The sequence below is a fragment of the Daphnia magna genome, linkage group LG6, assembly GCF_020631705.1.
Source record: "Daphnia magna isolate NIES linkage group LG6, ASM2063170v1.1, whole genome shotgun sequence".
Lineage (NCBI taxonomy): Eukaryota > Metazoa > Arthropoda > Branchiopoda > Diplostraca > Daphniidae > Daphnia > Daphnia magna.
In genome coordinates, this window is record NC_059187.1 from 4,272,535 (window position 1) to 4,296,351 (window position 23,817).

Consider the following 23,817-nt stretch of genomic DNA (forward strand, 5'->3'; position numbering starts at 1 on the left):
AAATACCAAACTTTAAGTTTTATCCGTTGTATTTGCTGTTTCTTTTTCTTTGACTTTTTCACATTGAATTTCAGCACTTTTTGGGATTCTTGACAATTTTTTGTTAGTTTTCATTTGCGTTCGATCACTAGACAGATGTATGTTTCGAAATCGCTTAGACTCTGTGTGAAAACGAATATGTACATATTGCATTATTAAATAGGGCAAGGAATCTTCGTGTTTATCACAGCAAACATTCAAAACATTTAATTTACATAACTCTGACATGACTTCCTCATAGCAATTCGTTACATAAATATGAGTATCGTTATCAAAAAAATTGGTTATCACATTTTCAACTTTTTGAATTATTTTAAAAAAATTGACAGTTACGAAGGTTAAACCCCCGTGATTTCTTTCAGCAGTGTACTCGGCGGACAAGAACGTTAGAGGCAAGTCTTCATATTTTGTGATAAGACCTTTTTTGCAATCATCACAGTTAGTCCAGACGGTATCACGAGTTTTCAGAAGATAACCGCACATATCATAAATCATTTCATCTTTGGTTTCGTCAGTAGACATTTCGTCGTCCATAACATTCACATAGCGAACAGAAAGCTCTTCCAGTATCAGCCTTAAGCTCAGCTTTGCCCTTCATGATGAAGGTGTTGATGATGACTCTTTCCTAAAAATTGAAATTGCTTGTTAAAAGACTTGACGCATGCAACTGTTTCAAAAATTGTCTTATTGTTTGGTCATCAAAGTCGATACATTTCAAAGGATAAAAGTCAAATATTAGAAAGTTATTATGAAGTCAATAAGTCATTATGAAAATTTAAATAAAATTTTATCATTTTGTAGCTTTTCCATATTTCCGTAAGTTCCAAAGTAGAAAATTAAAAATGTTTCATCTAAACAACTCACAAAAAGTAAAAGATTTTAAATTACAAATAATCTACATTTTTTACTCATAAACAGTTCCTTCATAGAGATAGAAATGGGCAACTTACTCCGTGAGTTAGATGCTTAATTTTCTCGTCCAGTTGATTTTTGGTAAGGGTTGCAACGTCATCCTTTAGCTTAGAGATGGTTTCTACGCAATCCTATAATGAATGACGTAAAGGGTTTGTAAATATTTTGCTATTGAATGTACTCATTATTTAATAATAGATATATATTTACCACCGCATACTGACGCATTCTCGCCAATTGTTTCGATGACGTATTCAGTTTTTTGTCCTTTTCCTTCAATTTACATTTTAGTTTTGCTAAGTCAACTGTCGCTTTAACTTGATAACTCCTCACAATCTTCAGTTGTTTGTCCTTTTCCTGTACAAGCATCTTTAGTTCCCTTATCTGACAGGGTGCACACTTCCCCTTTATTTCTTTATGGCATTTGCAGTAAGTTGGTGCCTTTATTCGATAAACTCTTTTTGGCTTTTTCCCCTGACAGTTGGGGCAACAACTATTTCTGCATCCGTAGTTTCATTTGCTGTAGTTACATCTGAGCTGTGAGTAGTTTCTGTGGCTTCTGGTGGTAGAGACAACAATTCATTGGAATGAGGAACAGGAAGACTAACGAATAATGCTATGGAAAATTAAAACAGGCATTAAACAACAATTTTTTAAGAATACCAAAAAAATATGTATACCTTGGACAGCTTGAAGGTTTGTTGTTTTGTAGGTAATTATTTCTGTTTCTGGATCTTGTTGTGGCGGTGAAGCAACCAATTGAAATGGAGTAGTAGTAGGCCTATTACAACTAGCAGTGTCTCGTGTGGTTTCAGTCTCAATGAGAAACTTAAAAGGCTCACCAGTCTCCATCAGATCAATGCCACCAATGATTTCTGTTTCTGGATGTTGTAGGGTTGGTAAAGCAACCGATTGAAATGGAGTATTGCTTTTAGAAACACGACTAGGTGCTTGGTGGCCTGCAATGACATTTAATTTGAAAAATACAAATATAGTTACTAAAAACTGATTGAAATATATAACAACTTACTTATAAGTTTCAATTTTTTGTTATGTTGGTTAGGTGGTGTATTCTCGGTACCAACAGTTCTTTTTAATGGTTTGTGTCTGTTTGCTCCATTACTCAGAGGTGATGGTAGGTTTTGGTGATTGTTGGACATAGAATGAACACTAGAAATTTTAGCTTGTATGCCATCACGTTTCTTCTGTTGTGTGTTGACTGAAAACAGTTGTTTCAGAGGAGTACGTTTGACTACTTTGGAAGAAGCTTCCTTTATACCTGTTTCAAGTAACGTTAGAACTTACTAGAAGTTTTACAGCACAATAATATTAATTATACCCAAGAAATGTTGAGGAACAGCAGAAATACTTAATCTCCATCTTCCATAGGGATGATACACTGTGCCATCTGTAAATCCTTTTAAAACATCTGACTCATCAAAATGCTTTTCACACAGTAACGATGCTTGCTTCAGCTCTGGAATGATTAATTGCCAACTAGAAAACTTGTTCTTAGGTACACCAAAAATACCAATTCTTTTGTTTTCATCCTGATAATTGACACCACAAAAGAAGCAAGTTTTTCTTGAAGATTTTAATTTCAACGGATTTGAAAGAGACATTCCCTTGAATATTACCAGCCATGGGGAAGGAATGAAGGAAATCGTGGAAAGGAATGAAGAATGATTTTCTTGCTTATGTTGACTGAAGGCTACGCGTGGCGGCGCTGCGTTTAAGGGAGAGCTATTCTGTAACGTCCGCCAAACAATTGAAAAAATCTTGAAAAACCTCGGACATAGCCTTATGGAGAATTTCGACAGGGCGACGCCACCATCCTCTCTATTACTCTGGTATAATTTTATTACCATACCAAAGAATTAGAATAAAATTTTGAAATAATTCACGGGATACAGGAAGGGGATCTAGAAAATTAAGGTGTACAGTTGATGACGTAAAGTTAAATACAATTCCCGCCAATACGTGTGTGTGAAGCACGTATTCAGTACTAATATTAGAAAAAGTAGAAAAATTTTCAGAAAGTATACTCCCGCGCCCCTAGCGGTAAGACCGAGCATCGCCTACACGGTGAGATAGAGGATAGCGGTCTTTACTTCGTAGTCTGTGATCCTACGTTGCACGTTCTCCACAAATGCGAAAATCTTATTTGTGTCGAAGTTGGTCTGCTGCGGGCTGCAGCTGCAGCGTCTTATGGAGACCCCAAATTCTTCATGTTAAAAAATAAGTTTTCATAAATATCATTAAGATTTTCCCCTTTTCTTCCTAGCAGTGGGTACCCTATTCATTTTCTCATTTCCCAATTTTTTTTCTAGCCCTAGTTCTTTCTGGTTTATTTTTATTTAGCTATTGCTTGTGAATGGTTTGTTGTTCATCCACTTGTAGCAGACGAATTTCTGTCAGCAAACGAAATTCTTCGGCTAAAGGAGACGAGCAACTTACAAACAAAAATAAAATAAAAATAAAGTAGATAGAACTGGGGCTAGAAAAAAAATTGGGAAATGAAAAGATGAATACACATTCCGTTTCACATATCATATGTGTAATTCGGAATAGGACGCATTTTTTTTAAATAAAAAAAAATATAATAAGATGTTCAAATGTTGGAACAGAATCCATTTATTAAATCAAATTTACAAGATAAAATTTTGAAAGCGTTATGCTCAGCTCTGTTCGTGTAACGCACTGTAGGAACTGAATAATTCATTTAAGGATGTAATCCCCTCTAATGATAACTGGATCAGTGTCGCGAAAGTTAAGACAACCCCTACATTTTCTACCATCATTTGATCTTCTTCAGACTAGCGAATGCAAGTGTCGAGATACCGGCAAGCACTTAAAGGGATTCAAGTGCAATACTGACATCCTAAGACAAGCACAAGCTGCGCCGTGAAGAAGGCAAGAGAAGCAAAAAAACGTAGAGGAAGTCCGGTTAGTCGACCAGTGCCTTCAGATTGCTACACAGAAAGAACATAAGTTCAAATTTAAAAAACAAACCAGCGACGTTTCTGTCGGTTTGGTGGTTGCTCAGTCTTAGTTTGGATTTCATTTTCATCGTCAAAAATTACAAGGGTCATAGAAAATGGAATCTAATTTTCCGGGACAATGGTTGGGGTAAAGATCTTAACGTTTTGAAATCTTTTTTCGGTAGGCCAGATTCGTTCCTGGAACTGTTGCGGCGTCGGTTGTGGAAATCCTGTCACTGCCATAAGGACTGGCCTAGGTGAGGATCGAATACCATTGTCCTTTTCCAGTCGATATGGATTAGCCTTCTTTACAGAAGGCGAAATACCATCTTCCGGTACAGGAGTTTGGGTAAAGATTTCCACGTTTTCAAATCTTTTTTCGGTAGGCCAGATTCGTTCCTGGAACTGTTGCGGCGTCGGTGGTGGAAATCCTGTCACTGCCGTAAGGACTGGCCTAGGTGAGGATCGAATACCGTTGTCCTTTTCCAGTCGATATGGATTAGCCTTCTTTACAGAAGGCGGAATACCATCTTCCGGTACAGGAGTTTGGGTAAAGATTTCCACGTTTTCAAATCTTTTTCGGTAGGCCAGATTCGTTCCTGGAACTGTTGCGGCGTCGGTGGTGGAAATCCTGTCACTGCCGTAAGGACTGGCCTAGGTGAGGATCGAATACCGTTGTCCTTTTCCAGTCGATATGGATTAGCCTTCTTTACAGAAGGCGGAATACCATCTTCCGGTACAGGAGTTTGGGTAAAGATTTCCACGTTTTCAAATCTTTTTACGGTAGGCCAGATTCGTTCCTGGAACTGTTGCGGCGTCGGTGGTGGAAATCCTGTCACTGCCGTAAGGACTGGCCTAAGTGAGGATCGAATACCGTTGTCGTTTTCCAGTCGATATGGATTAGCCTTCTTTACAGAAGGCAGAATACCATCTTCCGGTACAGGAGTTTGGGTAAAGATTTCCACGTTTTCAAATCTTTTTTCGGTAGGCCAGATTCGTTCCTGGAACTGTTGCGGCGTCGGTGGTGGAAATCCTGTCACTGCCGTAAGGACTGGCCTAGGTGAGGATCGAATACCGTTGTCCTTTTCCAGTCGATATGGATTAGCCTTCTTTACAGAAGGCGGAATACCATCTTCCGGTACAGGAGTTTGGGTAAAGATTTCCACGTTTTCAAATCTTTTTTCGGTAGGCCAGATTCGTTCCTGGAACTGTTGCGGCGTCGGTGGTGGAAATCCTGTCACTGCCGTAAGGACTGGCCTAGGTGAGGATCGAATACCGTTGTCCTTTTCCAGTCGATAGGGATTGGCTTTATCGTCAACTTGGTGTGATTTTGCTTCACGGCGGTATAAAGTTTCGTCGCCGAGTATCTCTTCCAGTTTTTTTATAATTTCGTTTGAAGCCTGAAGTGCGTCCCGGAGCTCCAGCATTTCAAATTGTGTTTTCTTTAGATCTTGAGACATAAAGGAGCCTCTCCATTCCAATTCAGCAATGTGTTGTTCTAGTAATTGGAGCTGATTCACAAAAGCTGGGGATTGAGTCTTTTGTGACATTACTGAATTTAGAGGTCCATTTTGACGAATTGGTTCATTACGGCTGTCACCTTTGGCAAAGGGACTTGCTGGCGTAATTGCTGGTTTTGATTGTAACGAATTCCGGGGAATTCGCTGGTTGTTTAGTGCACGCAGTTCGTGTTCAAGTGCCTCTGCCTCCAGATAAAGCTGTGAAGTAGTGCGAGGGTTTGGTATTCTCTCATTCTCACATTGGAGGAACGATGAATTCTTGTTGATCTGGTCTGCTGGGATTGTGGTAAATTCCTCATCAGTCGGTTGATTAAGATCGGGATATTCAGGCGGAAAACTTTTTCTGATCTTTGGTTCTGTACGTGCTTTTGGCCACGAAGGAAGCAAAGAGAAAAGTGATGCAAACACCATTTTTGAAATTGCTTTGTTTTCTTGGGGGAGAAAACTTAAAGAAACTTCGATATTTTCACCGGATATCGCTGATACCCATATCTCTTTCTCTGATGATGACTGGAGTTGCAGGTAGAACTAAGCATATTGGTATGCATTTTACAAATTTAATTTCTAATTTGTAACGAAATTTTTTTCTGGATTAGAAAGATTAATATTTTTCGAACAGTGTTCAATAGTTTTTCTGAAGATTTGTTGATTTCAATTTAAATGAATGTAAAAACCGGTGTTGCTTTGCCGTCAGCATCATCTAGATGTGTGCGGCCATGTTGGAAGACAAAGACATGGCGATCGAAATCACTGGTGGAGCAAAAGGCCTCCTCTTCCTACTTGGGCTCACCTGGGGAATATTCTGTGGAACCTGTTTCCTCAAAATATTTTAAAGGAAATTGATGCAAGCCTGTACACATAAATGTATACTTTGTATTTGAGGCAGTGATAAGTTTCCAACAATCGAAATAAGAAATTTGCAAACAAAAATGTATCACACACAGCAGAAGAACATTTCCATCGTTCGTTAGAGACGCAAGCATGGTCCAGGTAAAAAGCTAGAAAAGAGAAAAGCCAGTTTTGTGTTTGTGTTTGTTTGTTTGTTGTTGTTTTTTCCCCATTTTGGTAGTTTTCATGGAAGGTAGAACATCAAATATGCCACATACCTCATTAAAGTTTCATATAGTAATTCAGAATAAGGGATGAACGCAAAATTTAATTATGGTAACTTTTGACAAAATCGGAGGAGCTCACCAGTTTCATTCTATGATTTACGCGGTGGCGGCAAGCACACCACAGTCTACGGAGTACGGCCAACATAGTCCTCATTTCTACGAGGCACCGCATTCTACTCTCATGGTGTACCCAATCCAAGACCCGATGAGTTCAGCCTTCATTATTGGTGTGAATTATGCTTAAAGGGAGATCAGCTTGATTTTTTCTTCAAACATAGCTCGTTCAAAGAAAGGGATATTTTTACAGTCGAGATTTTTCATTTTTCTAAATTCCAAAAATGCTTTTATTGCATTAGTATACCAGTTTCATCTGGTTACTTACTTATCACGGTGTATTACAGTTTCTTCGAACAAAGAACTGTGACAATTAGAGGAAGGATTTGTATACAAAATGTACGATTTGTGTATCGAAACCGAGACGGGTGGGTCCGCATAGCATGCCCCTATTACCGCTACCAATTTCCAGCGTTAGAGTTTATCAGACCACCTCAGTTTGTTGTTGTAAAATGTCGAAATTATTTGGGAACACAACACTAACATACATCCTTCCGGAAATTCTAATATGAAATAATTTTCATTTTTATTTGTGATATTATTAGCAGAACTTCACACATTAACCCATTCGCACCCACTAACAATCGAAAATGATAACCTCCAGAGAGCGACAAAAACTAAGGACTCAAAATACACTTACCACTCATCCCGCAAGAAGACGGGACAATGTTGCAGCATGGTCACAAGATTTCAATCAACTTAGTACAGCCTTAGACAGGAACCCCAGTTAGCAAAGGCAAACAATTTCCTTTGGCAAAGGGCCCCTTTTCTTTCTATCGTTCAGATCCGAGGATTACGTATATACAAAGAGTTCTCAGCCAGATGGAGGGGATGAGCAGACGGGGGAAAATGTCAAATCAAAAGTGCAGTAAGATACACGAACAAAGAACGAGGAAAATAAGTAAATATAGAACGGGAGTCAAGACAGAAATGGGTATGCTAAACAGGAGTCATATGATGTATCAACTCCGTGAGCGTCTTTGTTCCTAGAATTGGTCACGGTTCCTACTGTTCGTACAAAACCGCTATTGAACAGCGGCAACAACCGTGAAAACTCTTTCTCTCCTCGACTCCCATTTTTTAGCGTAGAAGTTAAACGCGAAAATGGCAAAAGTTAAGGAAAAACTCGCAGAATAAAGAAGTCATGCGAGGTAGGAATAAGTATCCTTCTGTCCCTCGGTTCTCTCCAAGTATTCCTTTTCGATGAGAATGTCAATACATTTCTGAAAGAAAAAAAAAAATTAACATATGACAGAAATATAGTTTATACAAATGTTTATAGATAAAGTTGTGCCAATAAGTAAATCAAAATAATACCTTTATTATGTGAACTCTCGGCTTAAGAGAAAAGTTGACTGATTGCTGAAAAGGCCACGAACCAGACGACAGGACCTGTTGTGCAAATTAAGAAATAGAATATCATTCGTTGCTAACTTTAAACTTCTTCTAGCCTTCTAACCTGAATACTGAAGTCGATGTCAAGCGGCTCGGCAAAATTGGTTAGATGGCGCTTAAATTGTTCGTTGAGATCTTTACTGACTCCGATGTCTTGAAACATGCGCTGAAGTTTAGAAGTATATTCGAAACCACAGGCTTGTTTTAATTTGGAGATCATTGACGCTTCGGCGTCGTCCGAAGCCGACATATGCTGCACCAAACGCTTTGCCAGCATTTTGCTGCAGAACCTCTGGAATACGTCTTTGTCTTCAATATACTTGAAGACGACCATCTATATAAAACACGTTCAATCAATAAATTGGTGCGCTTAAAGAGAAATCATTGATAGATAAAACTAACCACTTGATTTAACGTATCCTCTAATTCGGCCTCTTCAGGATTTTTGGCGCTCTTTTTAAGTAAAAGATCACAGTATTTGGCCAGCAATTTTGGCGATTTCGACGAGGAATTTGCAGCCTTTGTCACGGCGTTGCTATTAATGAACTTCCCGCAAGCCTTGTCCAAAGCGGCCACAAATCCGGCATCGTTATGAAACGCTGACATCACAAGGGCGTTGTATTTACGATGCACGTCCAAAATGGTAGTAACGTAAACCTTTGCGACCGTCCGTAAACGTTATTCGAGTATTGCTTCGTTGTACATCAGTAGGTCGACATACCTAAGGATCATTGTGTGCTGCTTCTCCTTCGCGTTCGATGGCCGACAAGCCTTGCTGGGTTGTGTGATCTTCGAGCAATGTTCGCAATTCCGTTAACCCTTCTGATATGCGCGACACCAATTGGTACATCCGCCCGAGTTCATCATGTTTGTCGTCGGCAAGGAGGTGTTGAAATTCCGCCTGAAGAATAAAGAGATATAAATAAGAAAAGGGGCTCCAACCATCTGATGAAAAGGGTATACCTGAAAGATCTCCAAATGCTTTTCTATGAGGACTTTTTCACAGGTTTTGCTTAATTTGTCAAGGGTGGCTTCATGCAAGTATGTCTGCACTCGTTTTTGTTCCTCAGTTAACCGCTGTTCGGCTCGCTTCATGTACTGTCACTGGATTGTGGCGGAGGAACTCGGCACTTTCCCGGGTATAGAAGCGCTCGGTATCCTCTAAGAATGAATTCTCAAATGAATCCTTATAGACCGATAAATTCTGTCCCTTGGCTGACTGATCTTCCTCGTTCAAGCCTAAAAAAAAAGAAGAGATATTTTACGTATTCGGATTTTCTGTTCTCCATCTATGTAAGCAAAGTACCAAGTTCAACGTAGCAGTTCATGACACCGCTAACTAATCGTGTATTAATAGGATCTCCGTTTCGCTCTTTTTCAATGAGTTTCAGCACGGCATTTGTTACCTATTGTTAAATGAAATTGGATCAAGTTGTAGGGAAAAAGTAATTCATCTAGGGTTGTAGTACTTGTTTGTGGAGATGGCGAAATAAGTTTTCTCTCCATGTAACAAGCGCCAATTGATAAATTTCGTAAATTCCTTTCTGCCCTTCTTCACACTCTCGTTTCACCCAATGTCTATTGAAATAATTGTAATTAATAATTTTTCCACTCTTAATATCGCATCAAACCTCGTTACCGATTTAAATAGGCACAAACTCCGTTCAAAACCTTTGAGCTGAACTGGTATTCTTCCCATTGTTGTGTGTAAAACTTGAGTACAGTTTCATCCATGTAGTCAACTCCATTCTACCAAAACAGAAAAATAATTTGCAGAAGACAGCTTTCCCTAGGGCCAGTGCAAGGTATAGATTTGTATTGGAGATATACCTTAAGAACACTGACTAAATGAGCCTTTAGGTATTCCTTTAATCTTTTATACAGTTCATGTCCCGAAATGGTAATCATAGTCAGGTACTCCTCGTTTATAACTAGCTTTAATGACAGGGGGCTCATCGTCTTTGACTTTTCTTACTTTTCCGTCCAACCTGATATAAAAATATTAAAGGTTTTGAGCAATAGAGCGATGATTTCAACTACGAAAAGTTATTGAATAGGAGTCTAAACTTCGTATTATCTGAAAAATGTCTATATTCTATCGAGACGTGATTTTGAAAGCCCGAACTCTGCGACTTAAATTATCAATAAGCTTCTGAGAGAATTTTACCTGATTCCTTGTCCAGCAAAGGCTATAAATCCTTGATCTTCTGGCTCGTAAGTTATTGGTTCAATTGTATCCATGTGTTCTTCTTGATTTTTTTTCACAATTTTTTTAGGTTCAGAGTATCCCACAGGCGGAGCGAACTCTACATTCATATCACATTCGATGATTGAAACAGCTTTTCCCGGCTTAGTCTCGAGGACCCGTAGCTCATAAACCTTTTCATTGTAAGTAATGGCAACAACATCCCTGGTATATACAACAAAATTAACTGGGGTAAGAAGAAAAATAGATCATGCCAATTTTCCACATTTACCCACTAGTAAGGCATGCAAAGTTTCGCAAAGCATTTTCTAAAACAGCTTTGGGATTGCTGATATCCAAAAAGTCTTCAGACTGTGGTTGAAACTTGGAGAAGGTTGCAACAGGTAATGATGCACTTTCAATGTTAAGCAAATCACCTTCATCTAAAAGAAGGTTCTGCATCATCTAATATATAAATACAATAACTTTGTTGGAATTTTATGAATATTTTAGTTGAAACTTACCCAGTAAGGTAGGTATATTTTACCTTCATCTGCAACAAATTCTAATACTCCACAATGAGTAATACGTCCCTCTCTAGGGTTTGTCAATTTAAACAACATTGGGTACACGATATTAAGCCTTGTCAACTGATCCAGGGCAGAGGGTGGCATTATAACTAAATAAGAAACACAAGATAAAGCAGGAGATAATTAGGCAGATAAAAAAAATCTATTTACTTTTTCCTCCTTTTTCAACATCTTGACGTTCTTGACCAGGCAACATGGAGACTGAATAACACCTAAAAAAACCTTTCTGAGTTAGCACCACTTCAAATAGTATGTATACAATTTACCTGTATTGGGTATTAAATGGCCAAGGCATTTCCAGAAAACCAAACCCAAACTGGATGTAAAATAACAAATAGCAATCAGCCTTTTACTTATTGGTATGAATATCATATCATAGAAATATTTTGTGTAATTGTATTCGTATTATCTACCATTGAGAGGTTCGAAATGACGAATCTCAATATCGAAGATAAATTACCCTTAACAGTATTTTTTGAGCCCATGCTTACCATTTTGTATTCTTTAAAAGTAAACTATCACAATCAGTGTTGCCACGGGCTGATGTTAAATTCGTCCAGCTAGGTTGCCCGATTCTCCGTTTTTCTCCATTTAGCTTTTTTTTCTGGGATCACGCCACCTAGTGGTAAACAAAAAACATTATGCTTTTAGCAAATAATCATGGTTTGTTTCTGTTTTTAGTAAGGTATTTTAAATTGCGCAAACAATATTTAATAAGAAAAAAAAAAACTTTTAATTTTATTATTTTATAGTTAAAGTGCAGTATCAAGTAACCGAATGGCTTCGTCACTGTCAGCAGAATTTGAAAAGTCAAATGTAGTTGATGAATAAATAAAACATTTGAAAAATGTGTTTTGTTTATATGTATTCATTTTATCATAACAATTATTGCTGAAAATCGGAGCTGGGTACGGAATACTAGCCGGTATATATATTGTCGCGGGTGAAAAGGGATATTGGTTATCTCTTCGCATAGTTAAAAGTGAATAATTGTCTAGAATTTAAGTCATCACTTGTTGTATTCGTTTGTTCTTGTTCCAATACAACTCGCGTGACAATATGGTTAATTTGTTTCATTATTGGAGGTTATGGGGAGATCCTCGGGAAGGTGAGAGAGGTACTGAGGAGGTTATCAGGAAGCCACCAGGTAACCAAAAAGATGGTTTTTAGAGGAATTTAGGAAGCTCACAAGTAAGACTGAGGAGGAAATTAAGAGGATTTTGGGAGGTCCTGGGGAACCAAATGTGCTGTGTGGGTACAACCATGAAATTGATTGCCAAGGACGTCAGCATTTCACAAACTTCCTTTTGCAGTAAATGCAGTTTGGGCATTTCAGATTGGAAAATGGTGTTAAATTCGTTGAAATGTTTAAGAGCTCTTAAACATTTCAACGAATTTGCTAGCATATTTCATGAACAGAAGCAGTGGTTTGGTTGAACGTTCATTGAGTTAATGAAGGATTTCTGTCGTTGTCTTGGTCTTTTCATCCCTGTCTTCTTTCTCGAAATAAAGTTTAAGAGCATCAAATTGCTCTAAAACTCGCAGAACACAATATTCTAACGAAAGCCAACGCGTCTGTCCCGGTGAAATCATCACATGTTCTTCGATGTTAACGAATTGCTGAAAAGCCACCAATTTCCGTCGACGGCTCGTGCTTCTTGAGAAGTGAGCGAAAATTGACCAAATCAAGTGTTAAAGTAACTCTGGAAGTTTCTTGTTGGCATTGGACGCGACCAAATGGATGGAATGACAGGAACATTTTATGATGGCAATTGACGGAATCGTTTCTTGGAGAATCGTTAAATCCAATTTCTTTTTCCCGAACAATAACACTACAGGTGTCTGTGCAGAATCCCACCACCCTGTAAATTAAAGAGATGAATTATATTTTACATATATATATACGGAAAGACAATGAAGTGTCAATTCAAACAAAAATCGATTATACCACACCAGTCCTTAGGAATCTGTTGTTTCTCTAATAGAGTTAAGATAGACTTTGATAAGCCATCAGCTGACGGATCCCTACAAACAATGAATTCCAACACGTCAACCACAAGTTGGCACAAGATAGCGTCCCAATATTGCACCATGATGGCCAATTGGCTTTGGACCTTGACATCTGTGGTTTTGTCTATCACAATGGAAAAGAATGTTTTTCTAAGTTTTTCGTAGAGGCTTAGTTTAAGGCCTACTCCAAAACCTAGGGACCAGTTACAAATTCTTGCTGCATTATATAACTTCATGAATTTTTAACAGCATTTCAATTTACCATCTTTGATAATAGCAGTCGTTTTAGTTCTGCCCAACTGAAGTTTTTTTAATCTGTCATCAGTAGGATGAAAGCGACGAAGAGTGGACACAGTAGATTCAATCGATGAAATTGGCAAATTCTGATGGATTAGAAAGCAGACAAGGGTCATCTCATATTCTGTGACAGCATCGGCTAAAAGAACGCTTCCCGAAACCAAGTCTGCCAAACATTGTCGTTGTTTAACGACAACTTCATAGCTTGGTGCAAGCATGATGGGATTTTTGCTCTTTGAGTGGTCCTTTAACGTTGTTTTGTGGTTCCCAATCATTTTATTGCACGGGATGCAATAAGCTTTGATGATTTTAGATTTTTCAGTGGAAACTGTCCGTTTTTCTAGCCATGGTTTAAACTGTTCGTCATTCAGCCAAGCTTCGTTGAATTGCTGGTAACGAACATGGTTTGCCTTATCCGACTGATCAGGCTGATCGAAACTGCTAGCCTGCACGGAACTGGTAGCCTGCACGGAACTGGTAGCCTGCACGGAACTGCTAGCCTGCACGGAACTGGTAGCCTGCACGGAACTGCTAGCCTGCACGGAACTGCTAGCCTGCACGGAACTGCTAGCCTGCACGGAACTAGTAGCCTGTACGGAACTGGTAGCCTGCACGGAACTGCTGGACTGCTTAGAATGGCCAGGATGTATTGGCCAACCAGACTGGCTCGGATGGAAGGTTGCAATAAAAACGTCTGTTGGCTGAGAAGACTGATCTGTTTGACCAGATGCGCTAGCCAGAACGGTATGGTCGGAAGCTTTGGAGCCATCAGTTTGCTTATCGCTGGTAACAGACTTAGAAGGATTTTAAGGTGGATACGGTTTCTGGCGTAGAGGCTGGCTTATTTGAGACTTAGCTGGATAAGTGTTCTATATAAATAGAAATGAACAGAAAATGACAGTTATGAACAGAAAAAGAACATGCACAATATCAATTTTAACAATGTTTAACTCAATATACTTTTTGAAGGGCTGTTTCATTTTCAACAAGGGTAGATCGATCAACATTTTAAACAGTATTTGTTGAGGTTTTTTTGCTGGTATCAAATGAAAAGGATTATACATCACGAAGAAGATCAATTTCCTCCTAATTGTTTACGATCATATGGCTCTGAATCTCATAATCCTCATTTATGACATTTCCAGTTGTCTAATGAGAAGAAATAAGTTTTAGAGTTGTTAATGATTTATTAAATGTGGTTAAATAATGCTGATGGAAACAACTTACTTTTTCAGTGCTTGGCATACTGAAAAATGATGTCAGCTTATTTTGTGAGTTCAGTTTTAAAGCTGCTTTCACAAGAGGAAATGCATTTCCAGAGCTTAAAGAACGCAATCTTTCATCTTGATGCTCAACCTTATTAACGGTTTCAGCTCTTAGCGGATATTCCTCTATAATATCAATATCTTCATTCATTGTCGAACAAGTCATTGCTGCAATACAAAGAAGCCTTCAAAATAAATCTCTATATTTGTTAAATCTTAAATAACATTCAAAAACAAACCATACTTACGACATGAGAGGTAAACAAGTTTTGAATGTTGAGCTCTTGAGTCTTAAGATTTGACTAGGTTATTTTATCATTCGTAACAGAAGTTGAACACGTTTATTTTTATTCAAAAGTGACTGGCTGTTGTGTGTGTGTAGTGTCCTCTAGTGTCCTATATTCCTCTTGTGTGCTGTCTGCTTGAAAGACTAATAACAATAAAAGCTAAAACAGTTAAAAAAAGCTTGCTACATCCTACTGTAGTACTGACTAGTGACGTAGTGAGGTGCTGAGGCCATTCATAGATCATAGGGCAGCGCGCGCCTCTAGTGACGTTTTACATTTATACACTTAATTAAATTAAAAATGATTACTTTTGAAAATAGATTTGACTTAACTTCGAATATTAAAAAAATAACCCAATTTGTTGCAATTCCCCGTGGAGAATGCATTCTCCACATGTTTAGATTATTTCATAAATTCTCCACAAAAAGGAGAATTCTCCGCTCCGTGGCATCCCTGATCACAATATTATTCTCTCTTTCTTCACAAATTTCGTCAACTCGTCAATCAGAGAATAGAGCAGTAAAACATCCTACGTTGCACGTTCTCCACAAATGCGAAAATCTTATTTGTGTCGAAGTTGGTCTGCTGCGGGCTGCAGCTGCAGCGTCTTATGGAGACCCCAAATTCTTCATGTTAAAAAATAAGTTTTCATAAATATCATTAAGATTTTCCCCTTTTCTTCCTAGCAGTGGGTACCCTATTCATTTTCTCATTTCCCAATTTTTTTCTAGCCCTAGTTCTTTCTGGTTTATTTTTATTTAGCTATTGCTTGTGAATGGTTTGTTGTTCATCCACTTGTAGCAGACGAATTTCTGTCAGCAAACGAAATTCTTCGGCTAAAGGAGACGAGCAACTTACAAACAAAAATAAAATAAAAATAAAGTAGATAGAACTGGGGCTAGAAAAAAAATTGGGAAATGAAAAGATGAATACACATTCCGTTTCACATATCATATGTGTAATTCGGAATAGGACGCATTTTTTTAAATAAAAAAAATATAATAAGATGTTCAAATGTTGGAACAGAATCCATTTATTAAATCAAATTTACAAGATAAAATTTTGAAAGCGTTATGCTCAGCTCTGTTCGTGTAACGCACTGTAGGAACTGAATAATTCATTTAAGGATGTAATCCCCTCTAATGATAACTGGATCAGTGTCGCGAAAGTTAAGACAACCCCTACATTTTCTACCATCATTTGATCTTCTTCAGACTAGCGAATGCAAGTGTCGAGATACCGGCAAGCACTTAAAGGGATTCAAGTGCAATACTGACATCCTAAGACAAGCACAAGCTGCGCCGTGAAGAAGGCAAGAGAAGCAAAAAAACGTAGAGGAAGTCCGGTTAGTCGACCAGTGCCTTCAGATTGCTACACAGAAAGAACATAAGTTCAAATTTAAAAAACAAACCAGCGACGTTTCTGTCGGTTTGGTGGTTGCTCAGTCTTAGTTTGGATTTCATTTTCATCGTCAAAAATTACAAGGGTCATAGAAAATGGAATCTAATTTTCCGGGACAATGGTTGGGGTAAAGATCTTAACGTTTTGAAATCTTTTTCGGTAGGCCAGATTCGTTCCTGGAACTGTTGCGGCGTCGGTTGTGGAAATCCTGTCAAAGCCATAAGGACTGGCCTAGGTGAGGATCGAATACCATTGTCCTTTTCCAGTCGATATGGATTAGCCTTCTTTACAGAAGGCGGAATACCATCTTCCGGTACAGGAGTTTGGGTAAAGATTTCCACGTTTTCAAATCTTTTTCGGTAGGCCAGATTCGTTCCTGGAACTGTTGCGGCGTCGGTGGTGGAAATCCTGTCACTGCCGTAAGGACTGGCCTAGGTGAGGATCGAATACCGTTGTCCTTTTCCAGTCGATATGGATTAGCCTTCTTTACAGAAGGCGGAATACCATCTTCCGGTACAGGAGTTTGGGTAAAGATTTCCACGTTTTCAAATCTTTTTCGGTAGGCCAGATTCGTTCCTGGAACTGTTGCGGCGTCGGTGGTGGAAATCCTGTCACTGCCGTAAGGACTGGCCTAGGTGAGGATCGAATACCGTTGTCCTTTTCCAGTCGATATGGATTAGCCTTCTTTACAGAAGGCGGAATACCATCTTCCGGTACAGGAGTTTGGGTAAAGATTTCCACGTTTTCAAATCTTTTTACGGTAGGCCAGATTCGTTCCTGGAACTGTTGCGGCGTCGGTGGTGGAAATCCTGTCACTGCCGTAAGGACTGGCCTAAGTGAGGATCGAATACCGTTGTCGTTTTCCAGTCGATATGGATTAGCCTTCTTTACAGAAGGCAGAATACCATCTTCCGGTACAGGAGTTTGGGTAAAGATTTCCACGTTTTCAAATCTTTTTCGGTAGGCCAGATTCGTTCCTGGAACTGTTGCGGCGTCGGTGGTGGAAATCCTGTCACTGCCGTAAGGACTGGCCTAGGTGAGGATCGAATACCGTTGTCCTTTTCCAGTCGATATGGATTAGCCTTCTTTACAGAAGGCGGAATACCATCTTCCGGTACAGGAGTTTGGGTAAAGATTTCCACGTTTTCAAATCTTTTTCGGTAGGCCAGATTCGTTCCTGGAACTGTTGCGGCGTCGGTGGTGGAAATCCTGTCACTGCCGTAAGGACTGGCCTAGGTGAGGATCGAATACCGTTGTCCTTTTCCAGTCGATATGGATTAGCCTTCTTTACAGAAGGCGGAATACCATCTTCCGGTACAGGAGTTTGGGTAAAGATTTCCACGTTTTCAAATCTTTTTCGGTAGGCCAGATTCGTTCCTGGAACTGTTGCGGCGTCGGTGGTGGAAATCCTGTCACTGCCGTAAGGACTGGCCTAGGTGAGGATCGAATACCGTTGTCCTTTTCCAGTCGATAGGGATTGGCTTGATCGTCAACTTGGTTTGATTTTGCTTCACGGCGGTATAAAGTTTCGTCGCCGAGTATCTCTTCCAGTTTTTTTATAATTTCGTTTGAAGCCTGAAGTGCGTCCCGGAGCTCCAGCATTTCAAATTGTGTTTTCTTTAGATCTTGAGACATAAAGGAGCCTCTCCATTCCAATTCAGCAATGTGTTGTTCTAGTAATTGGAGCTGATTCACAAAAGCTGGGGATTGAGTCTTTTGTGACATTACTGAATTTAGAGGTCCATTTTGACGAATTGGTTCATTACGGCTGTCACCTTTGGCAAAGGGACTTGCTGGCGTAATTGCTGGTTTTGATTGTAACGAATTCCGGGGAATTCGCTGGTTGTTTAGTGCACGCAGTTCGTGTTCAAGTGCCTCTGCCTCCAGATAAAGCTGTGAAGTAGTGCGAGGGTTTGGTATTCTCTCATTCTCACATTGGAGGAACGATGAATTCTTGTTGATCTGGTCTGCTGGGATTGTGGTAAATTCCTCATCAGTCGGTTGATTAAGATCGGGATATTCAGGCGGAAAACTTTTTCTGATCTTTGGTTCTGTACGTGCTTTTGGCCACGAAGGAAGCAAAGAGAAAAGTGATGCAAACACCATTTTTGAAATTGCTTTGTTTTCTTGGGGGAGAAAACTTTAAGAAACTTCGATATTTTCACCGGATATCGCTGATACCCATATCTCTTTCTCTGATGATGACTGGAGTTGCAGGTAGAACTAAGCATATTGGTATGCATTTTACAAATTTAATTTCTAATTTGTAACGAAATTTTTTTCTGGATTAGAAAGATTAATATTTTTCGAACAGTGTTCAATAGTTTTTCTGAAGATTTGTTGATTTCAATTTAAATGAATGTAAAAACCGGTGTTGCTTTGCCGTCAGCATCATCTAGATGTGTGCGGCCATGTTGGAAGACAAAGACATGGCGATCGAAATCACTGGTGGAGCAAAAGGCCTCCTCTTCCTACTTGGGCTCACCTGGGGAATATTCTGTGGAACCTGTTTCCTCAAAATATTTTAAAGGAAATTGATGCAAGCCTGTACACATAAATGTATACTTTGTATTTGAGGCAGTGATAAGTTTCCAACAATCGAAATAAGAAATTTGCAAACAAAAATGTATCACACACAGCAGAAGAACATTTCCATCGTTCGTTAGAGACGCAAGCATGGTCCAGGTAAAAAGCTAGAAAAGAGAAAAGCCAGTTTTGTGTTTGTGTTTGTTTGTTTGTTGTTGTTTTTTCCCCATTTTGGTAGTTTTCATGGAAGGTAGAACATCAAATATGCCACATACCTCATTAAAGTTTCATATAGTAATTCAGAATAAGGGATGAACGCAAAATTTAATTATGGTAACTTTTGACAAAATCGGAGGAGCTCACCAGTTTCATTCTATGATTTACGCGGTGGCGGCAAGCACACCACAGTCTACGGAGTACGGCCAACATAGTCCTCATTTCTACGAGGCACCGCATTCTACTCTCATGGTGTACCCAATCCAAGACCCGATGAGTTCAGCCTTCATTATTGGTGTGAATTATGCTTAAAGGGAGATCAGCTTGATTTTTTCTTCAAACATAGCTCGTTCAAAGAAAGGGATATTTTTACAGTCGAGATTTTTCATTTTTCTAAATTCCAAAAATGCTTTTATTGCATTAGTATACCAGTTTCATCTGGTTACTTACTTATCACGGTGTATTACAGTTTCTTCGAACAAAGAACTGTGACAATTAGAGGAAGGATTTGTATACAAAATGTACGATTTGTGTATCGAAACCGAGACGGGTGGGTCCGCATAGCATGCCCCTATTACCGCTACCAATTTCCAGCGTTAGAGTTTATCAGACCACCTCAGTTTGTTGTTGTAAAATGTCGAAATTATTTGGGAACACAACACTAACATACATCCTTCCGGAAATTCTAATATGAAATAATTTTCATTTTTATTTGTGATATTATTAGCAGAACTTCACACATTAACCCATTCGCACCCACTAACAATCGAAAATGATAACCTCCAGAGAGCGACAAAAACTAAGGACTCAAAATACACTTACCACTCATCCCGCAAGAAGACGGGACAATGTTGCAGCATGGTCACAAGATTTCAATCAACTTAGTACAGCCTTAGACAGGAACCCCAGTTAGCAAAGGCAAACAATTTCCTTTGGCAAAGGGCCCCTTTTCTTTCTATCGTTCAGATCCGAGGATTACGTATATACAAAGAGTTCTCAGCCAGATGGAGGGGATGAGCAGACGGGGGAAAATGTCAAATCAAAAGTGCAGTAAGATACACGAACAAAGAACGAGGAAAATAAGTAAATATAGAACGGGAGTCAAGACAGAAATGGGTATGCTAAACAGGAGTCATATGATGTATCAACTCCGTGAGCGTCTTTGTTCCTAGAATTGGTCACGGTTCCTACTGTTCGTACAAAACCGCTATTGAACAGCGGCAACAACCGTGAAAACTCTTTCTCTCCTCGACTCCCATTTTTTAGCGTAGAAGTTAAACGCGAAAATGGCAAAAGTTAAGGAAAAACTCGCAGAATAAAGAAGTCATGCGAGGTAGGAATAAGTATCCTTCTGTCCCTCGGTTCTCTCCAAGTATTCCTTTTCGATGAGAATGTCAATACATTTCTGAAAGAAAAAAAAAAATTAACATATGACAGAAATATAGTTTATACAAATGTTTATAGATAAAGTTGTGCCAATAAGTAAATCAAAATAATACCTTTATTATGTGAACTCTCGGCTTAAGAGAAAAGTTGACTGATTGCTGAAAAGGCCACGAACCAGACGACAGGACCTGTTGTGCAAATTAAGAAATAGAATATCATTCGTTGCTAACTTTAAACTTCTTCTAGCCTTCTAACCTGAATACTGAAGTCGATGTCAAGCGGCTCGGCAAAATTGGTTAGATGGCGCTTAAATTGTTCGTTGAGATCTTTACTGACTCCGATGTCTTGAAACATGCGCTGAAGTTTAGAAGTATATTCGAAACCACAGGCTTGTTTTAATTTGGAGATCATTGACGCTTCGGCGTCGTCCGAAGCCGACATATGCTGCACCAAACGCTTTGCCAGCATTTTGCTGCAGAACCTCTGGAATACGTCTTTGTCTTCAATATACTTGAAGACGACCATCTATATAAAACACGTTCAATCAATAAATTGGTGCGCTTAAAGAGAAATCATTGATAGATAAAACTAACCACTTGATTTAACGTATCCTCTAATTCGGCCTCTTCAGGATTTTTGGCGCTCTTTTTAAGTAAAAGATCACAGTATTTGGCCAGCAATTTTGGCGATTTCGACGAGGAATTTGCAGCCTTTGTCACGGCGTTGCTATTAATGAACTTCCCGCAAGCCTTGTCCAAAGCGGCCACAAATCCGGCATCGTTATGAAACGCTGACATCACAAGGGCGTTGTATTTACGATGCACGTCCAAAATGGTAGTAACGTAAACCTTTGCGACCGTCCGTAAACGTTATTCGAGTATTGCTTCGTTGTACATCAGTAGGTCGACATACCTAAGGATCATTGTGTGCTGCTTCTCCTTCGCGTTCGATGGCCGACAAGCCTTGCTGGGTTGTGTGATCTTCGAGCAATGTTCGCAATTCCGTTAACCCTTCTGATATGCGCGACACCAATTGGTACATCCGCCCGAGTTCATCATGTTTGTCGTCGGCAAGGAGGTGTTGAAATTCCGCCTGAAGAATAAAGAGATATAAATAAGAAAAGGGGCTCCAACCATCTGATGAAAAGGGTATACCTGAAAGATCTCCAAATGCTTTTCTATGAGGACTTTTTCACAGGTTTTGCTTAATTTGTCAAGGGTGGCTTCATGCAAGTATGTCTGCACTCGTTTTTGTTCCTCAGTTAACCGCTGTTCGGCTCGCTTCATGTACTGTCACTGGATTGTGGCGGAGGAACTCGGCACTTTCCCGGGTATAGAAGCGCTCGGTATCCTCTAAGAATGAATTCTCAAATGAATCCTTATAGACCGATAAATTCTGTCCCTTGGCTGACTGATCTTCCTCGTTCAAGCCTAAAAAAAAAGAAGAGATATTTTACGTATTCGGATTTTCTGTTCTCCATCTATGTAAGCAAAGTACCAAGTTCAACGTAGCAGTTCATGACACCGCTAACTAATCGTGTATTAATAGGATCTCCGTTTCGCTCTTTTTCAATGAGTTTCAGCACGGCATTTGTTACCTATTGTTAAATGAAATTGGATCAAGTTGTAGGGAAAAAGTAATTCATCTAGGGTTGTAGTACTTGTTTGTGGAGATGGCGAAATAAGTTTTCTCTCCATGTAACAAGCGCCAATTGATAAATTTCGTAAATTCCTTTCTGCCCTTCTTCACACTCTCGTTTCACCCAATGTCTATTGAAATAATTGTAATTAATAATTTTTCCACTCTTAATATCGCATCAAACCTCGTTACCGATTTAAATAGGCACAAACTCCGTTCAAAACCTTTGAGCTGAACTGGTATTCTTCCCATTGTTGTGTGTAAAACTTGAGTACAGTTTCATCCATGTAGTCAACTCCATTCTACCAAAACAGAAAAATAATTTGCAGAAGACAGCTTTCCCTAGGGCCAGTGCAAGGTATAGATTTGTATTGGAGATATACCTTAAGAACACTGACTAAATGAGCCTTTAGGTATTCCTTTAATCTTTTATACAGTTCATGTCCCGAAATGGTAATCATAGTCAGGTACTCCTCGTTTATAACTAGCTTTAATGACAGGGGGCTCATCGTCTTTGACTTTTCTTACTTTTCCGTCCAACCTGATATAAAAATATTAAAGGTTTTGAGCAATAGAGCGATGATTTCAACTACGAAAAGTTATTGAATAGGAGTCTAAACTTCGTATTATCTGAAAAATGTCTATATTCTATCGAGACGTGATTTTGAAAGCCCGAACTCTGCGACTTAAATTATCAATAAGCTTCTGAGAGAATTTTACCTGATTCCTTGTCCAGCAAAGGCTATAAATCCTTGATCTTCTGGCTCGTAAGTTATTGGTTCAATTGTATCCATGTGTTCTTCTTGATTTTTTTTCACAATTTTTTTAGGTTCAGAGTATCCCACAGGCGGAGCGAACTCTACATTCATATCACATTCGATGATTGAAACAGCTTTTCCCGGCTTAGTCTCGAGGACCCGTAGCTCATAAACCTTTTCATTGTAAGTAATGGCAACAACATCCCTGGTATATACAACAAAATTAACTGGGGTAAGAAGAAAAATAGATCATGCCAATTTTCCACATTTACCCACTAGTAAGGCATGCAAAGTTTCGCAAAGCATTTTCTAAAACAGCTTTGGGATTGCTGATATCCAAAAAGTCTTCAGACTGTGGTTGAAACTTGGAGAAGGTTGCAACAGGTAATGATGCACTTTCAATGTTAAGCAAATCACCTTCATCTAAAAGAAGGTTCTGCATCATCTAATATATAAATACAATAACTTTGTTGGAATTTTATGAATATTTTAGTTGAAACTTACCCAGTAAGGTAGGTATATTTTACCTTCATCTGCAACAAATTCTAATACTCCACAATGAGTAATACGTCCCTCTCTAGGGTTTGTCAATTTAAACAACATTGGGTACACGATATTAAGCCTTGTCAACTGATCCAGGGCAGAGGGTGGCATTATAACTAAATAAGAAACACAAGATAAAGCAGGAGATAATTAGGCAGATAAAAAAAATCTATTTACTTTTTCCTCCTTTTTCAACATCTTGACGTTCTTGACCAGGCAACATGGAGACTGAATAACACCTAAAAAAACCTTTCTGAGTTAGCACCACTTCAAATAGTATGTATACAATTTACCTGTATTGGGTATTAAATGGCCAAGGCATTTCCAGAAAACCAAACCCAAACTGGATGTAAAATAACAAATAGCAATCAGCCTTTTACTTATTGGTATGAATATCATATCATAGAAATATTTTGTGTAATTGTATTCGTATTATCTACCATTGAGAGGTTCGAAATGACGAATCTCAATATCGAAGATAAATTACCCTTAACAGTATTTTTTGAGCCCATGCTTACCATTTTGTATTCTTTAAAAGTAAACTATCACAATCAGTGTTGCCACGGGCTGATGTTAAATTCGTCCAGCTAGGTTGCCCGATTCTCCGTTTTTCTCCATTTAGCTTTTTTTTCTGGGATC

The 23,817-nt window shown here is 38.9% G+C and overlaps 4 protein-coding genes, 2 long non-coding RNA genes and 2 pseudogenes across 7 annotated transcripts; 2 read left to right on the top strand and 6 right to left on the bottom strand.

Annotated features, from left to right (window-relative positions):
• Nucleotides 1-11: 11 nt before the first annotated feature.
• On the bottom strand, nt 12-2,691 carry LOC116927418. Its single transcript, XM_045175763.1, is given in 7 exon segments — nt 12-664; nt 990-1,082; nt 1,162-1,424; nt 1,427-1,567; nt 1,632-1,910; nt 1,982-2,230; nt 2,291-2,691. Coding segments are annotated over 7 exon segments (1,422 nt in total). The 5' UTR covers nt 2,574-2,691; the 3' UTR covers nt 12-550.
• A 668-nt stretch (nt 2,692-3,359) lies between these two features.
• LOC123473956 lies at nt 3,360-4,349 on the top strand. The gene is made up of 3 exons (XR_006648470.1): nt 3,360-3,897; nt 4,118-4,189; nt 4,319-4,349. It is a non-coding gene; the product is annotated as an uncharacterized LOC123473956 (long non-coding RNA).
• Nucleotides 4,350-7,176: 2,827 nt separating this feature from the next.
• LOC123473757 lies at nt 7,177-9,984 on the bottom strand (annotated as a pseudogene).
• Nucleotides 9,985-10,561: 577 nt separating this feature from the next.
• On the bottom strand, nt 10,562-11,448 carry LOC123473952 (ubiquitin recognition factor in ER-associated degradation protein 1-like). Its single transcript, XM_045175612.1, has 5 exons — nt 11,343-11,448; nt 11,118-11,167; nt 11,002-11,063; nt 10,786-10,940; nt 10,562-10,704 (listed from the first exon to the last, which is right to left on the bottom strand). Exons 1-5 carry the CDS (start codon nt 11,343-11,345, stop codon nt 10,591-10,593), a joined length of 384 nt encoding a protein of 127 aa, XP_045031547.1. The 5' UTR covers nt 11,346-11,448; the 3' UTR covers nt 10,562-10,590.
• A 251-nt stretch (nt 11,449-11,699) lies between these two features.
• LOC116918540 lies at nt 11,700-14,927 on the bottom strand. Of its 2 annotated transcripts, none has more exons than XM_045175606.1 (6): nt 14,672-14,927; nt 14,386-14,591; nt 14,119-14,307; nt 13,124-14,027; nt 12,805-13,054; nt 11,700-12,713 (listed from the first exon to the last, which is right to left on the bottom strand). In XM_045175606.1, exons 4-6 carry the CDS (start codon nt 13,431-13,433, stop codon nt 12,461-12,463), a joined length of 813 nt encoding a protein of 270 aa, XP_045031541.1. In that variant the 5' UTR covers nt 13,434-14,027; nt 14,119-14,307; nt 14,386-14,591; nt 14,672-14,927; the 3' UTR covers nt 11,700-12,460. The 2 variants fall into 2 exon arrangements, with proteins under 2 accessions (XP_045031541.1, XP_045031542.1); XM_045175607.1 differs by having other exon boundaries at nt 14,668-14,927.
• Nucleotides 14,928-15,519: 592 nt separating this feature from the next.
• LOC123473955 lies at nt 15,520-16,504 on the top strand. The gene is made up of 3 exons (XR_006648469.1): nt 15,520-16,055; nt 16,275-16,346; nt 16,475-16,504. It is a non-coding gene; the product is annotated as an uncharacterized LOC123473955 (long non-coding RNA).
• A 3,026-nt stretch (nt 16,505-19,530) lies between these two features.
• On the bottom strand, nt 19,531-22,338 carry LOC123473758 (annotated as a pseudogene).
• A 577-nt stretch (nt 22,339-22,915) lies between these two features.
• Nucleotides 22,916-23,802, bottom strand: LOC123473953 (ubiquitin recognition factor in ER-associated degradation protein 1-like). Its single transcript, XM_045175613.1, has 5 exons — nt 23,697-23,802; nt 23,472-23,521; nt 23,356-23,417; nt 23,140-23,294; nt 22,916-23,058 (listed from the first exon to the last, which is right to left on the bottom strand). Exons 1-5 carry the CDS (start codon nt 23,697-23,699, stop codon nt 22,945-22,947), a joined length of 384 nt encoding a protein of 127 aa, XP_045031548.1. The 5' UTR covers nt 23,700-23,802; the 3' UTR covers nt 22,916-22,944.
• Between the last annotated feature and the right edge of the window lie 15 nt (nt 23,803-23,817).

Excerpts from the sequence above, each read along its gene's own strand:
- LOC123473952 (XM_045175612.1), bottom strand. Across the intron at positions 11,064-11,117 it reads CCATTTAATACCCAATACAG|GTGTTATTCAGTCTCCATGT; the intron begins GTAAATTGTATA and ends AGGTTTTTTTAG. Across the intron at positions 10,705-10,785 it reads AAATATACCTACCTTACTGG|ATGAAGGTGATTTGCTTAAC; the intron begins GTAAGTTTCAAC and ends ACCTTCTTTTAG.
- LOC116918540 (XM_045175606.1), bottom strand. The coding sequence starts at position 13,433 with ATGATTGGGAACCACAAAACAACGTTAAAGGACCACTCAAAGAGCAAA. Across the intron at positions 13,055-13,123 it reads GACTGCTATTATCAAAGATG|GTTTTGGAGTAGGCCTTAAA; the intron begins GTAAATTGAAAT and ends ACTGGTCCCTAG. Across the intron at positions 12,714-12,804 it reads CAACAGATTCCTAAGGACTG|GGTGGTGGGATTCTGCACAG; the intron begins GTGTGGTATAAT and ends TTTAATTTACAG.
- LOC123473953 (XM_045175613.1), bottom strand. Across the intron at positions 23,295-23,355 it reads TGTTGAAAAAGGAGGAAAAA|TTATAATGCCACCCTCTGCC; the intron begins GTAAATAGATTT and ends TTTCTTATTTAG. Across the intron at positions 23,059-23,139 it reads AAATATACCTACCTTACTGG|ATGAAGGTGATTTGCTTAAC; the intron begins GTAAGTTTCAAC and ends ACCTTCTTTTAG.